Below are 21,274 nucleotides of genomic sequence, written 5' to 3' on the forward strand. Positions count from 1 at the left end.
CTCAAACCTGGATTGAATGTATAAATTCATATGTAATTGCTGTCTGTATGATATGCAGAGTCAAAGATCACTCTGAAAGACGTAATCATGGTTTTTAATGTTTTCCCTCAGAAGAGCCAGTGACAGTGTCATCAGACTATGACAGCACCTATGAGACCAACCACAGTGACAGCAGCGACTTTGCACAGAACGAGGAGGACGAGAAGGGTCACAAAAAACCCTTCGACCCCGCAGGCCCCTGTGGGACATACCGGCCCAAGGCACTAACATTGACCACACTCATACCACAAGAGGTAAACAAGAGTTTTGTTGAACAAACTGGTTTGTTTACACTGCAGTTCACTGTAGTTTTAGGCAGGTCATTTTTTTTTATTATTGCTGTTCAGTGGAAATATACAACAAAAACCTAGTTTATTCTGTTTTGTGCCATTCTGTGTTTTGGAAATACAGTGTGGATCCAGTTAATTTGATCCTTTAAATCAACAAATTGTCATAAAACATTTTCTTTTAATACAGTTATGTCAACATTTGTTAGTTTGATGTTGCATTTGATTTATTTCTGTAATTTTATTGCATTATATGATTTTAACAACTGACTTCATTTTACCCATTTGATTGTTAAACGATTCAAACATAGTGGCGTTAGTTTCATGTTTTGAAATGATTTGTTGTAATTATGTCTGCAGGAGAAGCATATTCTGGCCCCGGAGCAGCTGGTAATGGAGGGACTCGAGCCCCTCATGAGTCAAATCAACAACTGGAACTTCCCCATCTTCAGTCTGGTGGAGAAAACCAATGGCAGATGTGGCTGCATTCTCAGTCAGGTGAGACACTGACATCTAGTGGAGAGGAAGAGAGTAGACACTACATACTTACTGACTGAACTGTACTGGGCTGCTTTTCCCAAAAGTATTTTAAGCCTAAGTAGATCGTAGAAACCATTGGCACCAATGGTCTCTATGATCAACTTAGACTTATGATACTTTTGGGAAACGCAGCACAGAAAGATTAAAGAAATGTGTACTTAAAGGGACAGTTCTTCTTTAATCACTTACCATTGTGCCATCCCAGATGTGGATGACTTTCTTTCTTCTGCAGAACAAAAATTATAATTTTTAGAGCTATGTAGGTCCATACAATACAAGTGAATGACAACCAGAACTTTGAATCTCCAAAAATCACATGAAGTCAGTATTAAAGTAATCCATACGACTCCAGTGGTTAAATCCATGTCTTCAGAAGCGGTATAAGTGTGGGTGAGTCACAGATTAATATTAAAGTCCAAATAAGTATAAATCTCCACTTTCAATTCCACATTCTTCTTTTTTTTTTTTTTTTTGGCAACTCACATTCTTCATGCATATCGCCACCTACTGGTCGGGGCTGTTCAAAGGTGGAGATTTATAGTAAAAAAGGACTTAAATATTCATCTTTAATATTTTATCACCCACACTTATCATATCGCTTCTGGAGCCATGGATTTAACCACTGGAGTTGTATGGATTACTTTAATGCTGCCTTTATGTGATTTTTGGAGATTCAAAGTTTTGGCCACCATTCACTTGCATTGTATGGACCCACAGAGCTGAGATATTCTTCTAAAAATCATAATTTGTGTTCTGCAGAAGAAGGAAAATCATACACATCGGGAATGGTAAACGATGAGAGAATTCAAATTTTTTGTGAACTATCAACAATTTGTGTAGGAAATTTGCTGTATAAATAAACATGCCTTGACATTTTAAAAATATTATACAATTATCAAGTGTGAAATTGGTGTTTGTTTAAATGTAGTGAACATGGTATTTGCTATCATTTGATATACTCTATATACACTCACCTAAAGGATTATTAGGAACACCTGTTCAATTTCTCATTAATGCAATTATCTAATCAACCAATCACATGGCAGTTGCTTCAATGCATTTAGGGGTGTGGTCCTGGTCAAGACAATCTCCTGAACTCCAAACTGAATGTCAGAATGGGAAAGAAAGGTGATTTAAGCAATTTTGAGCGTGGCATGGTTGTTGGTGCCAGACGGGCCGGTCTGAGTATTTCACAATCTGCTCAGTTACTGGGATTTTCACGCACAACCATTTCTAGGGTTTACAAAGAATGGTGTGAAAAGAGAAAACATCCAGTATGCGGCAGTCCTGTGGGTGAAAATGCCTTGTTGATGCTAGAGGTCAGAGGAGAATGGGCTGACTGATTCAAGCTGATAGAAGAGCAACTTTGCCTGAAATAACCACTCGTTACAACCGAGGTATGCAGCAAAGCATTTGTGAAGCCACAACACGCACAACCTTGAGGCGGATGGGCTACAACAGCAGAAGACCCCACCGGGTACCACTCATCTCCACTACAAATAGGAAAAAGAGGCTACAATTTGCAAGAGCTCACCAAAATTGGACAGTTGAAGACTGGAAAAATGTTGCCTGGTCTGATGAGTCTCGATTTCTGTTGAGACATTCAGATGGTAGAGTCAAAATTTGGCGTAAACAGAATGAGAACATGGATCCATCATGCCTTGTTACCACTGTGCAGGCTGGTGGTGGTGGTGTAACGGGGATGTTTTCTTTGCACACTTTAGGCCCCTTAGTGCCAATTGGGCATCGTTTAAATGCCACGGCCTACCTGAGCATTGTTTCTGACCATGTCCATCCCTTTATGGCCACCATGTACCCATCCTCTGATGGCTACTTCCAGCAGGATAATGCACCATGTCACAAAGCTCGAATCATTTCAAATTGGTTTCTTGAACATGACAATGAGTTCACTGTACTAAAATGGCCCCCACAGTCACCAGATCTCAACCCAATAGAGCATCTTTGGGTTGTGGTGGAACGGGAGCTTCGTGCCCTGGATGTGCATCCCACAAATGTCCATCAACTGCAAGATGCTATCCTATCAATATGGCCCAACATTTCTAAAGAATGCTTTCAGCACCTTGTTGAATCAATGCCACGTAGAATTAAGGCAGTTCTGAAGGCGAAAGGGGTCAAACACAGTATTAGCATGGTGTTCCTAATAATCCTTTAGGTGAGTATATATATATATATATATATATATATATATATATATATATATATATATATCAGCATTATATCGGCCACACTGCTCTCCATCAGTATTGTTATCGGCCATTAAAGGAGTAACTAATCTACAAGTAAAAACATAAATATTTCATTTTGAGAAATCATTAGAGCTCTTTAGAACGGTGCAGTGTTTTTCTGTTTTAATCTCGAGACGTTTTGATTTATAGGTTGATTTTAAGGGCCTTTTCTCTGTGTTCCAGATGTCCTACCGGCTGTTCGTTGACACAGGACTTTTTGAGACATTCAAGATTCCAGTGAGGGAGTTCATGAATTATTTCCACGCTCTGGAGAATGGATACAGAGACATCCCATGTGAGTCTGAGGGAGCAAACAAAAATAAATATTTGTTTAATATCCTCGTTTCTCTTTGCCGTGTTACACTCTTCACGCAGTTCATCGTACTGTAACATGTTATCATAAAGAAATACACCATGTATGATGCACAAAACTTTTTACATGTGTATATTTACCTACAGGGAAATAAAGTGGCTTATTTTTAAAGTATTAAGATCTAAAAAAAAATAGCCAGTCTACCCCATCATGTAAGACATCTCCCCCTAGTTGTTGTTTACAGAATAAAACCTTATCATATCATATTCTAGATCACAATAGAATTCATGCAACTGATGTCCTCCATGCGGTTTGGTACCTCACCACCCAACCTGTGCCTGGTTTACCTACACTAGCCCATGTCCAGGGATCACTCAGTGACTCAGGTAAGAATTACACCAAACAGTTTGGACATTTCCCTTGCTCTTTTGAAATAAAAGAGGTTGATGTACTGTGTAAACATACTCTGTAGAATCTTTAGACTCTGACAGCGGGCAAGCTTATGGGCGCACAAAGCACCTGATTTCGAGGACGTATCCTGTAGAAGAGGAGGGTTACGGCTATCTGTCCAGTCTCATTCCTGCCCTGGAGCTGATGGCTCTTTACGTAGCGGCTGCAATGCACGATTACGATCACCCTGGCAGAACCAACGCTTTCCTGGTGGCCACCAGCGCTCCACAGGTAACACACTGCACAATAATCACCCAATAACAAGTGTTAAGCTTATTTCCTATTCTTTGCAGTGTAACACTAAGTTTGAATCGAATGTTTATCACAATGCTCCTGGGCCTGAAGCTCCATTAAAGTAAAAAACCTTTGTGTGTTTTTAAAGGCCGTGCTTTATAATGACCGCTCAGTGCTGGAGAACCATCACGCAGCGTCCGCCTGGAACCTCTTTATGTCACAACCTGAGTACAACTTCCTGGGCACTCTAGACCATATGGACTTCAAACGCTTTCGCTTCCTGGTCATCGAGGCCATTCTCGCCACTGACCTTAAGAAACACTTTGACTTCCTGGCTGAATTCAATGCCAAGGTGAGAATGTCTGATATTAGACGCATCACAGAGTTAGAGGTGGAAGCTACTGGTTAAACAGGAAGATTAAAAGTTAAAACGCCACAATGGGCCAACATTAGATGCATTTTTCGAAGCTGAACTACTTTTAACTTTTAATTAACACTAACATTTTGGTTTATAAAAAATTTGGCAGATGCAAATCACAATGGTCAAAGACCTGCTGTTTAGTCCATGTACAAAAATCATACATTTGTCTATACATTTTATGACATTTTACTGTTCATCATAATATTAACAGTTTATATACACTCACCTAAAGGATTATTAGGAACACCATACTAATACTGTGTTTGACCCCCTTTCGCCTTCAGAACTGCCTTAATTCTACATGGCATTGATTCAACAAGGTGCTGAAAGCATTCTTTAGAAATGTTGGCCCATATTGATAGGATAGCATCTTGCAGTTGATGGAGATTTGTGGGATGCACATCCAGGGCACGAAGCTCCCGTTCCACCACATCCCAAAGATGCTCTATTGGGTTGAGATCTGGTGACTGGGGGGGCCATTTTAGTACAGTGAACTCATTGTCATGTTCAAGAAACCAATTTGAAATGATTCAAGCTTTGTGACATGGTGCATTATCCTGCTGGAAGTAGCCATCAGAGGATGGGTACATGGTGGCCATAAAGGGATGGACATGGTCAGAAACAATGCTCAGGTAGGCCGTGGCATTTAAACGATGCCCAATTGGCACTAAGGGGCATAAAGTGTGCAAAGAAAACATCCCCATTACACCACCACCACCAGCCTGCACAGTGGTAACAAGGCATGATGGATCCATGTTCTCATTCTGTTTACGCCAAATTTTGACTCTACCATCTGAATGTCTCAACAGAAATCGAGACTCATCAGACCAGGCAACATTTTTCCAGTCTTCAACTGTCCAATTTTAGTGAGCTCTTGCAAATTGTAGCCTCTTTTTCCTATTTGTAGTGGAGATGAGTGGTACCCGGTGGGGTCTTCTGCTGTTGTAGCCCATCCGCCTCAAGGTTGTGCGTGTTGTGGCTTCACAAATGCTTTGCTGCATACCTCGGTTGTAACGAGTGGTTATTTCAGGCAAAGTTGCTCTTCTATCAGCTTGAATCAGTCAGCCCATTCTCCTCTGACCTCTAGCATCAACAAGGCATTTTCGCCCACAGGACTGCCGCATACTGGATGTTTTTCTCTTTTCACACCATTCTTTGTAAACCCTAGAAATGATTGTGTGTGAAAATCCCAGTAACTGAGCAGATTGTGAAATACTCAGACTGGCCCGTCTGGCACCAACAACCATGCCACGCTCAAAATTGCTTAAATCACCTTTCTTTCCCATTCTGACATTCAGTTTGGAGTTCAGGAGATTGTCTTGATCAGGACCACACCCCTAAATGCATTGAAGCAACTGCCATGTGATTGGTTGATTAGATAATTGCATTAATGAGAAATTGAACAGGTGTTCCTAATAATCCTTTAGGTGTGTGTGTGTGTGTGTGTGTGTGTGTGTTTGTGTGTGTGTGTGTGTGTGAGCGTGTATTTATCACTTTGTGGGGACCAAATGTCCCCATAAGGATAGTAAAACCCGAAATTTTTGACCTTGTGGGGACATTTTGTCGGTCCCCATGAGGAAAACAGCTTATAAATCATACTAAATTATGTTTTTTGAAAATGTAAAAATGCAGAAAGTTTTCTGTGAGGGTTAGGTTTAGGGGTAGGGTTAGGTTTAGGGGATAGAATCTATAGTTTGTACAGTATAAAAACCATTATGTCTATGGAAAGTCCCCATAAAACATGGAAACACAACATGTGTGTGTGTGTGTGTGTGTGTGTGTGTGTGTGTGTGTGTGAGAGAGCATGTATTTATCACTTTGTGGGTACCAAATGTCCCCATAAGGATAGTAAAACCCGAAATTTTTGACCTTGTGGGGACATTTTGTCGGTCCCTATGAGGAAAACAGCTTATAAATCATACTAAATTATGTTTTTTGAAAATATAAAAATGCAGAATGTTTTCTGTAAGGGTTAGGTTTAGGGGTAGGGTTAGGTCCCCATAAAACATGGAAACACAACATGTGTGTGTGTGTGTGTGGGGATAGATAGATAGATAGATAGATAGATAGATAGATAGATAGATAGATAGATAGATAGATAGATAGATAGATAGATAGATAGATAGATAGATAGATAGATAGATAGATAGATAGATTGATTGATTGATTGATTGATTTAATCTCTAGGATGAGTTTGTTAAAGTATAAGGTCTGTAAATGGCAAAAACTGTTGGGTTTAGGATGAGGCTCTAAGAGACTTTTTTGTACGTGTTGACATGTTACATATGCCTACCGATTTTCTTACATGTAGGTGAAACGTGGTGTGAAGGATGCTTCATTGAAATTTTGCCACAATTCATTCCAAAACCAGTATCAAATGTAAATGTTTCCCACTTTTGAGATGTGTGCAAAGTTTAATGAGTTTTCGATCATCTTTAGGCCTCAAAAATGTGACTAGTTTTATATCTGGCATTTGTGGAAAGATATATCTGGCACTAAAGCAAAACCAGTTGAGAACCACTGAGCTAAATGTCTCATTAGTAATGCATCTCCTCACAATATCAAAAGTGTGCATTCCATTGTAGTTTTTTTTTGTTTTTGTTGTTTGGCAGGTGGGGGATGATGGTTGCTCGGGCATTGATTGGACAAACGAAAACGACCGACTCCTGGTGTGTCAGATGTGTATTAAATTAGCGGACATCAATGGACCCTTGAAAAGCAAAGAACTTCATTTGCAGTGGACAGAAGGCATTGTCAATGAGTTCTACGAGCAGGTCAGTCCATAGTTTATGAAGCCCTTTTGAAGTCATTTCAATCAATGCAATAACAACGTTACTGCCTGAGACAAACAGGAAGCTTTTTCAGTGACCTCTAGATCATTGTTAGAGGCTCTGTGATAGGCCTGATAATATGGATAATTCACCTCGTTGCAACCACTTGGCATCTCTGTATCATTCAGGTTGAATAACTAAAGGGTGGCAGGGACACGCTGTTGCCTAGCAACCAGCTGCATCCTCCCCAAGCTGTGCTAAGGTAACACGCTCGCAGCTGTTTTGAGAATGTAGGGCACAAACCAGTCGAATCATTGTCCTGCTTGAAGTCATAAATGGAAAAATTTGTAAAATGTAAAGTGCAAGGAACATTTTCTGGACAAAGAGCAGGTGTGATGATTAATCAATTCATATTTGGCCATTCATTTTTCAAAATCATCATGAAATCAAAATTGACCCTCTTTACTTTCGTGCACATGATTGATTGGTGCTTGTGTCTTAAGCAGTGGTAAAATCAAGTCCTACTGTACATTTTTGAATTTTGTGTACATTTTGTGTCAAATAGGTGTTCATATGAGCAGATTGTGTACGCCTCATTTGTCGGCATTAAAATGTATTACAAATTGGCATTAGATCAGCAATTCACCACCCTGCTCTCTAGATTTTGGTATCATTATCATACATGTGCATAACATGTGCATGTTCGATCTGTCAGGATTTCTTGCCATTCTGGGAGCATCTCTCAGAGGGTTAAGGGCTTGTTTGGATGCCAGCGATGAGTAATAAAACAGTGTGTCTATGATTATGAGGAACACAGAGTGAGGATGACCTAGTTGTGTCAGGACCCCGTCACAGCGCTACAAAGCATCATATGACTACCCTTGGCCATATTCAGAGCGTTTCAAAAGAGAGCAGAAATGATGTGCTTCAAAGGAGCCTGTCTTTCGTTTCTTGCATGATTAATTTCGCCTGCACTTCTGAATAGCACCTGACAGCACACATATCTTACTGGCCTCTGAGGACAGCACGGTTGCCATGGCAACCCAAGACCTTGCCTGTTTTTATTCCGCTGTCATTGTTTATTTCCAGGTACTGCAAAGCATGTGTTATCATGAAGCCTGTGCTATGTTCTTTCATTTGCCGATTAATTCTGATTTAATTACTGTAATCTAAAAATACTGGTGGCTGGTCCATAACCCCCCCCCTTCTTCATGAAGGTTGACCTAGTTTTATTTTGGTAGAATGTCTGTGAAGTGTGTTTCTCTCCTGAACTGGAAAAATCCAATCAAGTGTGTGACTCCTCGGCTGTGCTTGAGTATACACTATGAGCATATTGTTGCCTCTCCTCCTGCATGATAACATATTGGTTTTTTTATTTAAGGTCAAAATTAATCCAATTTACATCCTTTATGCATTTTTCTGTTCTTAGTAGTACATTGGTGCATATTATTCCAGTGACAAGTATATATATTTTTTTTTTTTTTTATCTTACAGGGGTGTAGAAAATTCTCTCATCATTTACTCACATGCCATCACAGATGTGTGTGACTTTCTTCTGCAGTACACAAATTAAGATTTTTAGAAGAATGTCTCCGCTTTGTAGGTCTGCAAGTGAATGAGCCAGAATTTTGAAGCTCAAAAAATCATATAAAGTCAGTATAAATGTAGTCCATACGACACCAGTATTTAAATCCATATCTTCAGAAGCAATTTGATAAGTGTGGGTGAGAAACAGATGAATATTTAAGTATTTGTTTACTATAAATCTCCACTTTCACTTCACTTCTTTTGTTTTTGGTGAATCACATTCTTCATGCATATTGCCACCTGCTGGTCGGGGCTGGTCAAATTTGGAGATTTATAGTAAAAAGGGAAGTTAACCCAAAAATGAAAATTTTCTCATCATTTCCTCACACTCATGCTGCCCCAGATGTGCATGACTTGCACTAATTGGACCAACAGAGCTGAGATATTTTTTCTAAAGATCGTCGTTTTTGTTCTGCAGATAAAAGTCATACACAACTGGGATGGCATCAGGGTGAGTGAATGATGAGAGAATTTAAATTTTTGGGTTAACTATCCCTTAAAACAACTATGAAACGACTTTATTTTCTGCTAATGTCACTTAGGCCATAAAGGCTCTTGGATAATGTTAACCAATAGCTATTTAGGCATGGTGTTAGCAAACTCACACTCAGGTCTGGATTCATCCTGGTATGTAACGCTCACTTTTCACAATCAAATCAATTCCTGATTGATAAAATCAAGTCCCGCCCAAATCCTATCAAACTTCAGTACTATTTAGAGCTTTTCAGGGTAATAAATGACAGCATATATAATTTCCTTGTATTGATTGCATGTTTTTCAGCATGAGTTTAGAGATAGCTTAGTAAGTTAGCTTTGTGAATTGTGAAATGTCAACACTGCTTATGTTGACTACATGACTATATTCTAATGCAGCTTTTGTGTGCTTTCTAATAAGAGGTGTAGATTCAAACTTGCAAATTATGATGTGTGACTTTCTTTCCGTGAAACACAAAGGAGGAAATTCTGAAGGATTTCTTTTCAATACAATGGAAATATACAGCGACCAGGAACTGTTTAGCAGAAAGTATTTCTTACAGCTTGAAGCTTTACTTTAGCTTTAACTGTGAGACTAAAATTAAATTGTTGACAGCAATTACTGCACTTTTAAGTGTTTTAAATGTAATTTAAATGGCGTTTCAGGGTGATGAAGAGTCGAGTCTTGGCCTTCCAATTAGTCCCTTCATGGACCGTTCAGCACCGCAGTTGGCCAAACTACAGGAGTCCTTCATCACGCACATCGTAGGGCCTCTCTGCAGCTCATATGACTCTGCCGCCCTCATGCCCGGGCGCTGGGTCGACCCTCTGCCCAAAGATGGTGAGGATTGTGAGGAGGAGATAGACGAAGAGGATGAGGAAGACTCGCCTGAGGAAGACACCTCCAGCAGCTCAGAACTGTCTCGTGAGTTCATCGTTTTTCACCCAAATAAAGTACTTTGCAAATGAAAAACTGTGTCTCATCCAAATATAATCGAGCACTCTATTAGACTATTCAGGCCTACACTAGCAATGGCAGCATGTTAGATTCTGGTGATTAGACATGCAAAGCTGTAATTAAGGAATTAGGAATGAGAGGATGTGCAGTATCGTGAAGGTATTCACGATGAAAAGCAACAACACACAGCCTGCTGAGACTAAATACACAATATATCCAAGTGTCGATTGAGCTTAACTTGTATTGATCTTGGAATATTCCTTTAAAACCATTACTATGTAATTTTTTTTAAAGAATAGTTCATCCAAATATGCAAATTCTGTCATCATTTACTCATGTTCTTCTTAAGCTGTATGACTTTTTTTTACCGTAGAATACTAAAGGAATTGTTAAGAACAATGTTAGCCTCACTCAGCATTCACTTTAGAAATGATAGAAATGAGAATCGATGAAAGTAAATGGTGTCTGAGGCTGTCATTCTGCTAAGAATCTCATTTTGTGTTCCAGTGAAGAAAGTAAGTTATATGTGATTAAAATAACATGAGGGTGATTTAATGATGACCACAGTTTGAGAACCACCCTTTCAAGTTATTGATACTTCTTTAGGTTTCAGGTATTGTTTTGTTATAGCTAATTTATCTTCATTAACTGGGTTTATTACAGAGAAACCAGCTCCCAGGAAACGCCGGAAAGTTTTCTGCCAGATCACACAGCACCTTCTGGAGAACCATGAGATGTGGAAGAAGGTCATTGCAGAAGAGGCTCAAAACAAAACAGAAGGGGAGGACTCCACAATCCTCAGTAACACCCCTGAGCCAATCCTGGCCATCGATGAAGAAGAAGAGGATCCAGGAAGCAAGGATGAACAAATAGAAGACCAGGAAGAGGAGACAGAGGAGGAGGAGGTGGAGAGTCCTCTACCTGAACAGACAGAGGAAACAGATGGAGAGATTGTAGAGGAAGTAGAGGAGACTGTGAACCGAGACACAGCAACTGTAGAAGATGTGGAGCAAATGGGAAAAATAGAGGAAACGGAAGATGGACAGAGAGACGAGGATCCAGAATGAATGGCTTGCCATTTTTAGACAAAATTATGTCTGAAAGCTTTTTATTGGCAAGCAAGACTCCTAAGAAATGGTTGCCAGCACATCACTTAGACACAACACTGTAGATGCTTGGGGAACTTGTGCCTAATGGAAACAGTGTGGGGTGGGTCACTTTGGAGGGTTTTGAGGAACAATGAGCAGGGATGAATTATTGGCGCCAATGGGATTGTAGACACATCCAACAAACTGGGGTTTGACCTAGTTGCTGAAACATAGAGTTCTTGATGGAGGGTCTCCTATATTTTCTAGACGCTACGTTGGTCAGTTTTGGTTTCTGAATGCAAATCCTTCTGGCGACACCCTCAGCTGCACCTTAATGAAGACTGCCAACCCCCAAAGTACGACAGGGGTTCCAATGACCCAGAAGGCTTGTCCGAGCTTATAGCGTCAAATTTGGGAACACAAAATCCAATCCATCGTGACTCTCGCAAGGAGTCTCCTTAAGGGCATTTTGCCTCAATTGGTACTCCATAATAAGCAATGGATGAAAGCAAATGTTCCAGATACAGCATGCATTTGTGGTAAAGAGATATCACGTGTGTAACACAACGTCCCCATGTCTTGTCTTGTTCTTTTCCTTTCAAGAGGCCCATTGCACACCTCTGCAAGGTCACGGGCCACACATTGTCACTATTGCAAACAATTGCACCATTGTCCTGAAGGTGTCTAGCCAAATACCCGTCATTCTCGTCCCTGACCTGAACGTTTGTCTTTCCTCCAACGGCATTCCAGCAATCCATGGACTGAGATTTTATGTTTCTCAGGATTAGACTGTTTTGTGACAACTGTACTAGGGGCTTTTTTTTTGGTTTTTACGGACTCTCTTGAAACTTTATAATCTTTTGAATCTTGATTTGTGTCAAGGAAAAGGGAATCTTTAATTATTTTCTAATATTTGATTTCTCATTGTTTTACATGGTGATTTGATATTTACAATATATACAGTACATACATATACAGTATACATCACCCAGCTCTGTTTTGATGAGGTATGCAATAGTACATCATTTAATCCCTCTTGACATATTCTCGGATCAGCAGCCAGCATTTTCCTGACATATGTCGTTGTACCATCCACAACTCAACAGTGCATCAAAACACAGCGCTTGCATGGGCCCTCTGTCTTTCTGTTCCTACATTTACATTTAAGCTTCTTAGTAAACTGCTCCAGCAAGTTTTGATAGTTAAGTAAACTGCCCTGGCAGTTTTCGATGATCAAAGGAGCAGATTTGAGCTCGTGGCCGAGGGGGGCTGCTGCATTAACTGCAGTTGCATGTTCTGGCTCAGAACAAGGCCGTAGTTATGATTCCCGGCCTTGTTGCAGAGACACTGCAGTCTTATAAGTAGGCGTGTGAGCGACTGCGAGTTCCTCATACCCACAGCCCAAGGGACAAGGTGCAAAACATCACCCCTCTCACTTGAATGGACCCAAAAACCATGCGGGTGCCAGCCGACACGGCTGTCCACGCTCACCTTTGATGTACTGAAAGAGGCAGATTGCTCATGACGGCCGTTCAAGGCGAGATGAAACAACCTCTGTGGGCTTAATCACCTTGAGTATGATGTCTAATCAGCCTGAGTCCGAAGCCTTCGGTCTTTGTAGCATCACTTTGAAGGAGAGCCAATTAACATTGCCTTGGTAGGAGGCGACGGTCATGTGATTCAAACCCGTTTAGCATTAATCTTCAGAAACGTTACCCTGCGATCGCAATGCGGCCTAAGGCTTAATAATATCAGGCGACTTGGTGCAATGTAGTTCAGCAAATTATTTAAGCAATATTAACCCTATTTGTAGATTGGTAGCATTTCAAGTTGCACTTTCTTTGTTTTGATGCTGTGTATTCTTTCACAGCTCAAGTGTGTGTGCCAAATATGACTTCAAAATCATTCTTAATCTTTCCCCAAAGTATGGCCAGTGGCTGAATAAGCATGTAAAGGCCAATTGTGTTTGTGAGCGTGAATGCAGTATGAATGCTATTTTTGTACAATGCTTTATTTAGAGCATATATTTTATTTCTGCATTTGATCATTAGAGATATTTTAACCTGTTAATGCATGAATTAATAAATAACAAATATGTTTTGTTTCTATTTATGTGAAAGTATGAAAATATATATATATATATATATATATATATATATATACACACACACATTGGCATCCAAAAGTTTGGAATAATGTTCATATTTTGCTCTTAAGGAATGAAATTGCTACTTTTATTTACTGGCATTCAACTGATCACAATGTATAGTCAGGAAAATAATAATGTGAAAAAATACTATAATACTATAAATGTTCAGAACTTCTTAAACTACTTCAAGTTCTCATAAATAAAAAAGTTGTGCAGCAATGACAGCTTTGCAGATCGTTGGCATTCTAGCTGTCATTTATTCCAGATACTCAGGTGACATTTTACCCTACTCTTCCTGTAGCACTTGCCATAGATGTGGCTGTCTTGTCGGGCACTTTTCACACACCTTACAGTCTAGCTGATCCCACAAAAGCTCAATGGGGTTCAGATCCATAACACTCTTTTCCAATTATCTGTTGTCCAATGTCTGTGTTTCTTTGCCCACTCAAACATTTTCTTTTTGTTTTTCTGTTTCAAAAGTGGCTTTTTCTTTGCAATTCTTCCCATAAGGCCTGCACCCCTGAGTCTTCTCTTTACTGTTGTACATGAAACTGGTGTTGAGCGGGTAGAATTCAATGAAGCTGTCAGCGGAGGACATGTGAGGTGTTTATTTCTCAAACTAGAGACTCTGATGTACTTATCCTCTTGTTTAGTTGTACTTCTGGCCTTCCACATCTCTTTCTGTCCTTGTTAGAGACTTTATCTTTGATGACTATTGTTACACCTTTGTATGAACTCTTTATTGTATAGCCTTCATTCCTCAAAACAATGCTTGACTGACAAGTTTCTAGAGAAACTTTCTTTTTGCCATTTTTGATGTAATATTGACCTTAATTAAAACAAAGACAATGTTAAGCTTCATTTAACGAACCAAACAGCTTTCAACTGTGTTTGATATAATGGCAAGTGATTTGAATGACTTTTTTCAAACAGTGATGGTGCTGTTTTTACATCAGTAATGTTCTGACTATACTTTGTGATCAGTTGAATGCAACTTTGGTGAATTAAGTACCAATTTCCTTCCGAAACAGCAAAATATGTACATTATTCCAAACTTTTGTCCACCTGTGTGTGTGTGTAAATATACACAAAGGTTAGTTCGGGTCCACAAATCTGATTGGACGAGAAACGTTCCATGAGAACTGATGGACTCACACCATCAGCACTCCAATGCATCACTGTGTTTATCACTCCGCTTGTGTTTGTGCCGTTCTAAACTAAAGTGTAAGAGCAATGCGTATGTGTTAAGAGCTATATGTGTCTCTTTATATTTAATTATGTGACATTACATATATTGATCAGCAGGTGGCGGTAAAACACAATTTTTGTGTGTAAAATGATACAGGTGACATGAAGTCAGCGTCAGTCAGTGTTTTCATTCATCAGCACTCCTTGATCGCTCATATTACTACTACACTACATAAGCTTGGAAATAGCTTAAAACGGTTTTAAACTAACAACATCAGCATTAAGGCTCCTCACAGCTGAGAGACACAACAGACTATAATACAAACTCAAGGTGCTTACCTTTTACTGGACTTTCCACATTGGAGAGGACAAATGGTGGAGGACATTGCAGTTTCTATAGTGAAAGACTCCTGCGCACATACTACCGTGAAATAGGGAGGAATACCCCCGCTTTTATGGCTATTTTTCCACTGAGAAAATAGGATGAATTTGATGAAAATTACATTATTTTCAGATAACACACTACAGCATCTCTGCTTCGGAGAGACAGGTGATTGCACATGCTCCATCTCTCTCTTGCTCTCTCTCATACACACACGTACACAAATACACACACATCCTTGTTTCTCCAATAACTTGTTAGAAACAGCACAAGCTGTTATACTATTTCTAAAGAGACATTTTTTAATTACTAACGGAGGTTTGGACGCATCATTTGGTTTTAACCATCAACAGCAGATTCTGATCATTCACATAAGAAAGTAGTTCCATGCACAAATGCATTTTTATGACCGTACTCAATTTTTCCTAATTCTTTTTTATTTTCTTGTTCATTGAACTGTTGTATATAAGCAATATCACACTCGCAATCGTGCTATATGGCCCTAAATCAGCACCGAATCACAGTAGTGCTGATGTAGGGCCATATCGCACTCTTGCTCGTGTGATATTGCTTAAATAACATTGTTCCATCTAAAACACAACCGAGCTTCTAAAGTCAGCACTTGCATATACCTCTTTTTCTTTGTCTCTTCCTACATTTACATTTAGGTTTGGGGTACAACGGGGCTAAAGGCCCCCTGGGGTAAAAGGCACATGTAACTAATGAAAATCCCTGAAATGATCACATTTATTTGAAGACAAAATACTTATTTGTTATTTTCTGTTTTGTTCATATTGATCCAATATGTGAAAGGATAATATTTGGGGTAACCCCCAATTGATTTATGAAAAATTGGGTTCAGCATGGTCTCACATTAAATGATCCAATCATGAGCGAGATTGATTTGTTCATAAAATACATGTTATGAAATGTAAAATTTGATTTAAATTACAGGAAATGGTGCAGTCTTTTTTTAAGTGGTTATTTTGAGCAAGCATTATCTTAATTTGTTACTCAGAAAAGTATCTTGCTGTTTCAAAATTATTTGCATTAGTTGACACATTTAGCACTAAAACTATTGCCCGGGTATCTACACTAGATCAACACCTTTGTTCCCCTCTACACTTTTTTTTAGAAAAGTTAATTTTAATCAAAACAATCCTCTTTTCACACTAATTATGTTGCTCCATAAATATTCAATAAAAATACATTTTTTTGATCAATATACATTTTTTGTCCAGAAAAAGGTGTGCCTTTAGCCCCAATATACCCCACTGTGTATATATATATTATATTCTATATAATATATAAATATTTTATTTGTGTAAGAATATGAATAGTGCTCTGATTTCTTCTATTTGTTTATTTTTTTATACTAAATAATTTTAGATCTTTTAGAAACGAGATATAACATAAAACAAAGGCAACATGAGTAAACCCAAAATACAGTTGTCATATATATATATATATATTCTTTTATTGAAGCAAATAAAAGTTATCCAACACCTGTATCACCCATGTGAAAAACTAAATGCATCTGATAACTGGAGATCAGTCTTTCACAACACTGGTGAAATTTTGGCTCACTCTTCTTTGCAGGACTGATTTAGTTCAGACACATTGAACGGTTTCGACTTGGCCACTCCAAAGCTTAAATTTAGCTTCTTTTGAGCCATTCAGAGGTGGACTTGCTCCTATGGATCATTGTCTTTCTGCATAATCCAGTTGCGCTTGAGCTTCAACTCACGGACTGATGACGGGACGTTCTCCTTTAGGATGTTCTGGTAGAGAGCAGAATTCATGTTTCCCTCAATTATTGCAAGTCACCCTGAAGCAGCAAAGTGTCCCCACACCATCACACTACCACCATCATGCTTGACTGTAGGTCATTCTGTGTTTGATTTAGGCCAGATGTAATGAGACCCCGTCTTCCAATCAGTTCCACTTTCAACTCTTCAGTCCACAGAACTTTCTCCCAAAAGGTTTGAGGATCATCAAGGTGTGTTTTGGCAAATTTCAGACGAGCTTTAATGTTCTTTTGGGCTGGCAATGGTTTTCACCTCGTCACTCTTCCATGGATGGCATTTTTGCCCAGTGTCTTTCTGATAGTGGAGTCATGAACGGTGACCTGTATTGATGCGAGAGAGGCCTGCAGTTCCTTGGATGTTGTCCTTGGCTTTTTTTGTGACTTCCTGGATGAGTCATTGCTGTGCTCTTGGAGGAATTTTGGAAGGTTGGCCACTTCTGGGAAGGTTCACTGCTGTGCCAAGTTTTCTCCATTTGGAGATAATGTCTCTCACTCCAGAGCCCCAGAGCCTTTGAAATAGCTTTGTAACCCTTCCCAGACTGATGCACTTCAATCACCTTTTCCTCATGATTTCTGTAATTCATTTCGACCTCGGCATAGTGTGCTACTGGAGGAGATATTTTAGCCAACTTCATGCTGCTGAAAAAGTTCTATTTAGGTGTTGATTTGATTGAACAGGGCTGGCAGTAATCAGGTCAGGGTGTGTCTAGTGCAGCTGAACCCCATAATGAATGCAGTTTCATAGATCTAGGAATTTATCAAGGGGCAAATACTTTTTCACACAGGCCCAGTTGGTATTGGATAACTTTTTTGCTTCTATAAATAACATTATCATTTAAAAACTGCATTTTGTGTTTACTCAGACTGCCTTTGTCTTATGTTAGATTTTGTTAGATTTTTTTTTACAATTTAGTATGAGATATACACAAAAACAGAAGATATCAGGATGGGGCAAATACTTTTTTACGGCATTGTATACACAAACACACACACATATAAATATATTGTATTTTTATCAGTATATAACAATGACATAAAGAGGACAGTCATAAATAATAACACAATGCAATCAACGTCATTCAACAAAGGGCTAAATAAATGATGCACTTTGTCTACGTTCAGATTTCCAAAATAATATAAGCCAATTAGTGTTGTCAATTGCATTGCGTTTGCCGTTTTATGTTGTACTGTTGTTGCTTGGCAAAAGTTGTTAGATCAGAATTAAGTATCTATTGGCTCCGCCCCCTTTCATCTTACTGCTCTGAATTTTGTGATTATCATATGGGCAATGGAGACACGTGTGGATGAGGTCTGGGAATTACCTTTCTTTGAGTCTTTGACCATCAAAGTCATTGACATGATATGTCCTGAAGATTATTACTGTAGTGCTTTTGATTTGTACATCATAACCTAGACTCATCAAAGACATTCAGACTCACCTTTTTCTCTTTTCCAGAGGTCCAATATTTCACATTTACTTCCTTTCAGACTTTGTATTAAAGTATTTATAAAAATTGTAGAATTCTACCCGCTTTACACGCTGGTTGCGACTGGCCATTTCAGCTGATGGTCACTCTAACATTATTGGTGGTCTGCGCAACTGCCCGCAGCTTTTGAAAATCTGATCAGAAATATGATATATTGCCAGTCAAAATAAGACGTCAATCAAATTAGATAACAAATCAGTTTTCTTGCTTGTAAAAAATGAATTGGCTGTCAGTCATGTCACCGGACATCCAAAGCTCTCATTGTAAATGAATAAGTTCCAGTCACGCTGTGAGTGTGAACGCAACTTTAAACAGCCTTTCAAATGAAGAATCACTGGCTAGAGCACAGTTTATGTTTTAATTCTGGTTTAACGTGATTATATTGGGGGGTTGGGTGGTTTATGAGCAAATTCTTTTAGGTTACAAACTGGTAATTACAAGGGTATTATGCTATAAATGTGGTTTATGAGGACATTTGTAGTATTCCATAATACAAATCGCTTATAAAACATACTTAAAGTTTTTTGGAAAATGAAAAAATGCAGAAAATTATTTGTGAGGGTTAGGGGATATAATCAATAGTTCGTACAATATAAAAAGCATTATGTCTATGGAGAGTCCTCATAATGATAGCTGCACCAACATGTGTGTGTGTGCGTGCATGCGTGTGTGTGTTGGCATGGCAGCATGCTTTTCTGTCTTCCACTGTGCCCGTCATCCATTGGCCTTCGGCTCTGTTTGCGTTTGGTGGCTCTACGTAACGTCAAACTCTTCATTCTGAAGGAGTGACAGAAGCCTTGCAGAACTGATTTGGACATGTTCAAGACTGAAACATTTTCGCAGGGAAATTATTATGTCTTAAAAACGTCTGTTTCTCACACATCAGATGCCCATAGGGGTCAAATAAATGACAGTCTGTACAGTGCATCTGAAATATCTTTGCAGGTATTCTAGAAACACACCATGACTTTTTATCCCCCAAGAACTTTTTTGATTTACAAAAGCCAGTTTGACTAGCACGTCAACTTTATGGGGATGTGGGCATGAAAAACGTACGGTTCCACTTCCACCTCATCTAAGAAGCTGATCTTATTTTTCTATATGTTTGCTTTGTATTTCATGTGCATAACTAGTTGTTTCATCTTCAACCGAACACGTTCACACGTTTTATTCACCCTAAGAACCAAACAAGCTTTACACCTCTCTGATAAAGAGAAATGAGACTTGTATGTTTGTTTATATAGTCGGCACTTCACTGACAAAATTATTATTTTTCTTCTCACATATACTGTATCTTGCACTTAACACATGTAGCAATACCTAAAGGAAGGGGAACTGTGTAAATCACCAGTATTCGTAAGTGAAATATTCATTTTATTGCTGATTGTTGTTCCATTTTGTACAAAAACTATAGTGTGTACAGGTTAAAAGCTGAACGAAACAAAAACAAAGCCAAAAAAGGGACGAAAAATATGATAATGACAACTGAAGTCTTTTAGATAAACAAACATTATTTATTTTTACTGTTTTGTAATTTAGACACTATACTGTAGCTCCTCTATTGCCAGACTTACTGGAAGTGCCTCTTGGTATAATGTAACATACAGAAAATATATATTGAGATTATTAGAACCTGTCACAAGCTGAACATTGTGGATGTTGTAATGTGAATACAGTTTAATACTGTAGTATTTAATGTGTCTGTGTTTTTCATTTATTATTTATTTTCTTGCCTCATCTCTTGTGATTCATTGATTTGAGTTTTCACCTCTAATTCAAATCAAGACTAAATAATGTGACGTTTTTTCCAGCTAAATAATTTGAGACAGAGGGTTATTGGGATAGAAAATGACAATTGTCATGTCATTTGCAGCATTATACAATTGTACACATTTTTGTCTTGATCACAGATGATGTCTCAACCAACGATAAGGTAGGATCCCACGCCATCTTCATGGTAAATTCCTATTCAATTTAGCAGGAATGCACGGAAAATCAGAGAAAACAAATGTGTTATAGCTCAATTAAAGGCCAACTAGTGCTATAAAGAATAGAGTTAGACATTTTAGTTTGTGCTAGGGTTAAAATATAATGGTTATTTGGCACATTGTTTGGTTGTATTCTTTAAGACCCCAGAAAAGGGACACTTATGTAAGTGGATTATGAGCATGGCTTGAGGGACATGTTGCTTTGAACTCATTAGTGGAGGATTTGTCTAAAACCATAGATTTTACTGCCGACAGCGACAGTGTTCTGAATCAGCTTTTTAGACATAGAATGAGATTAGTGCAGTCCCTGGCATCCGCATGCATTTCCTAAAGCTTGTGGTATTTGTAATTCATACTTACAGATCTCACTGCATTGTACAGAAGGAGACGACCTGGCGACCTTGTGTAACCTTTTGATTCAAAAGGGCTGCCGGAGCAATGGGGGTAGGCTGGCATTTGACCCAGCACTTTTAGGCAATAAAAAATGTCTTAATCAGTGGTAAAACCAATCAAAATCTATGAGGGGCGTGACATTTTTGCAAAAGGGGATTCTCACGATACCTGCAGAATCTCGTTAAGCCTTGTTTACATGGTGTCGCTAGGTCAAAATGTGCCCCAGGTGTTTTTGTCTGGAATCGCAGGTGTTTGAGTGGAACAGAAGTGGGAGTTAAGTAATGTTGGTTATTGAAGTGCTTTTCCTGCAAATTCAATATTCTTCTTTCTTCTGAGCTTTATACGCACTAAATATGCTTCTACATCTCATATGAAAGGTGCGCAAACCTGGTTTTCGCTCGAGTCATCACAAAATGTCTCGGTTAGATACGTAACCTCATTTCCCTGAGACGAAGGGAACGAGACATTGCAT

At 38.9% G+C, this 21,274-nt stretch overlaps 1 protein-coding gene across 5 annotated transcripts in view; it reads left to right on the forward strand.

Moving 5' to 3' along the window:
* LOC127638910 (cGMP-inhibited 3',5'-cyclic phosphodiesterase 3A-like) overlaps positions 1-20,091 on the forward strand; it is a 123,922-nt gene extending 103,831 nt beyond the window's left edge. For 4 of the 5 annotated variants that reach the window (XM_052120663.1, XM_052120659.1, XM_052120661.1 and 1 more), the window contains 9 exons: positions 112-293; positions 687-824; positions 3,296-3,407; positions 3,698-3,811; positions 3,898-4,106; positions 4,258-4,461; positions 7,143-7,304; positions 10,029-10,287; positions 10,984-20,091. In XM_052120663.1, the coding sequence (XP_051976623.1) occupies positions 112-293; positions 687-824; positions 3,296-3,407; positions 3,698-3,811; positions 3,898-4,106; positions 4,258-4,461; positions 7,143-7,304; positions 10,029-10,287; positions 10,984-11,387 (1,784 nt within the window). In that variant the 3' untranslated portion in view covers positions 11,388-20,091. The remainder of the gene's footprint in view (positions 1-111; positions 294-686; positions 825-3,295; positions 3,408-3,697; positions 3,812-3,897; positions 4,107-4,257; positions 4,462-7,142; positions 7,305-10,028; positions 10,288-10,983) is intronic. The other variant, XM_052120660.1, reaches the window with a different exon arrangement.
* Positions 20,092-21,274: the final 1,183 nt, after the last annotated feature.

Source organism: Xyrauchen texanus, chromosome 47 (genome assembly GCF_025860055.1).
Source record: "Xyrauchen texanus isolate HMW12.3.18 chromosome 47, RBS_HiC_50CHRs, whole genome shotgun sequence".
Classification (NCBI taxonomy): Eukaryota; Metazoa; Chordata; class Actinopteri; order Cypriniformes; family Catostomidae; genus Xyrauchen; species Xyrauchen texanus.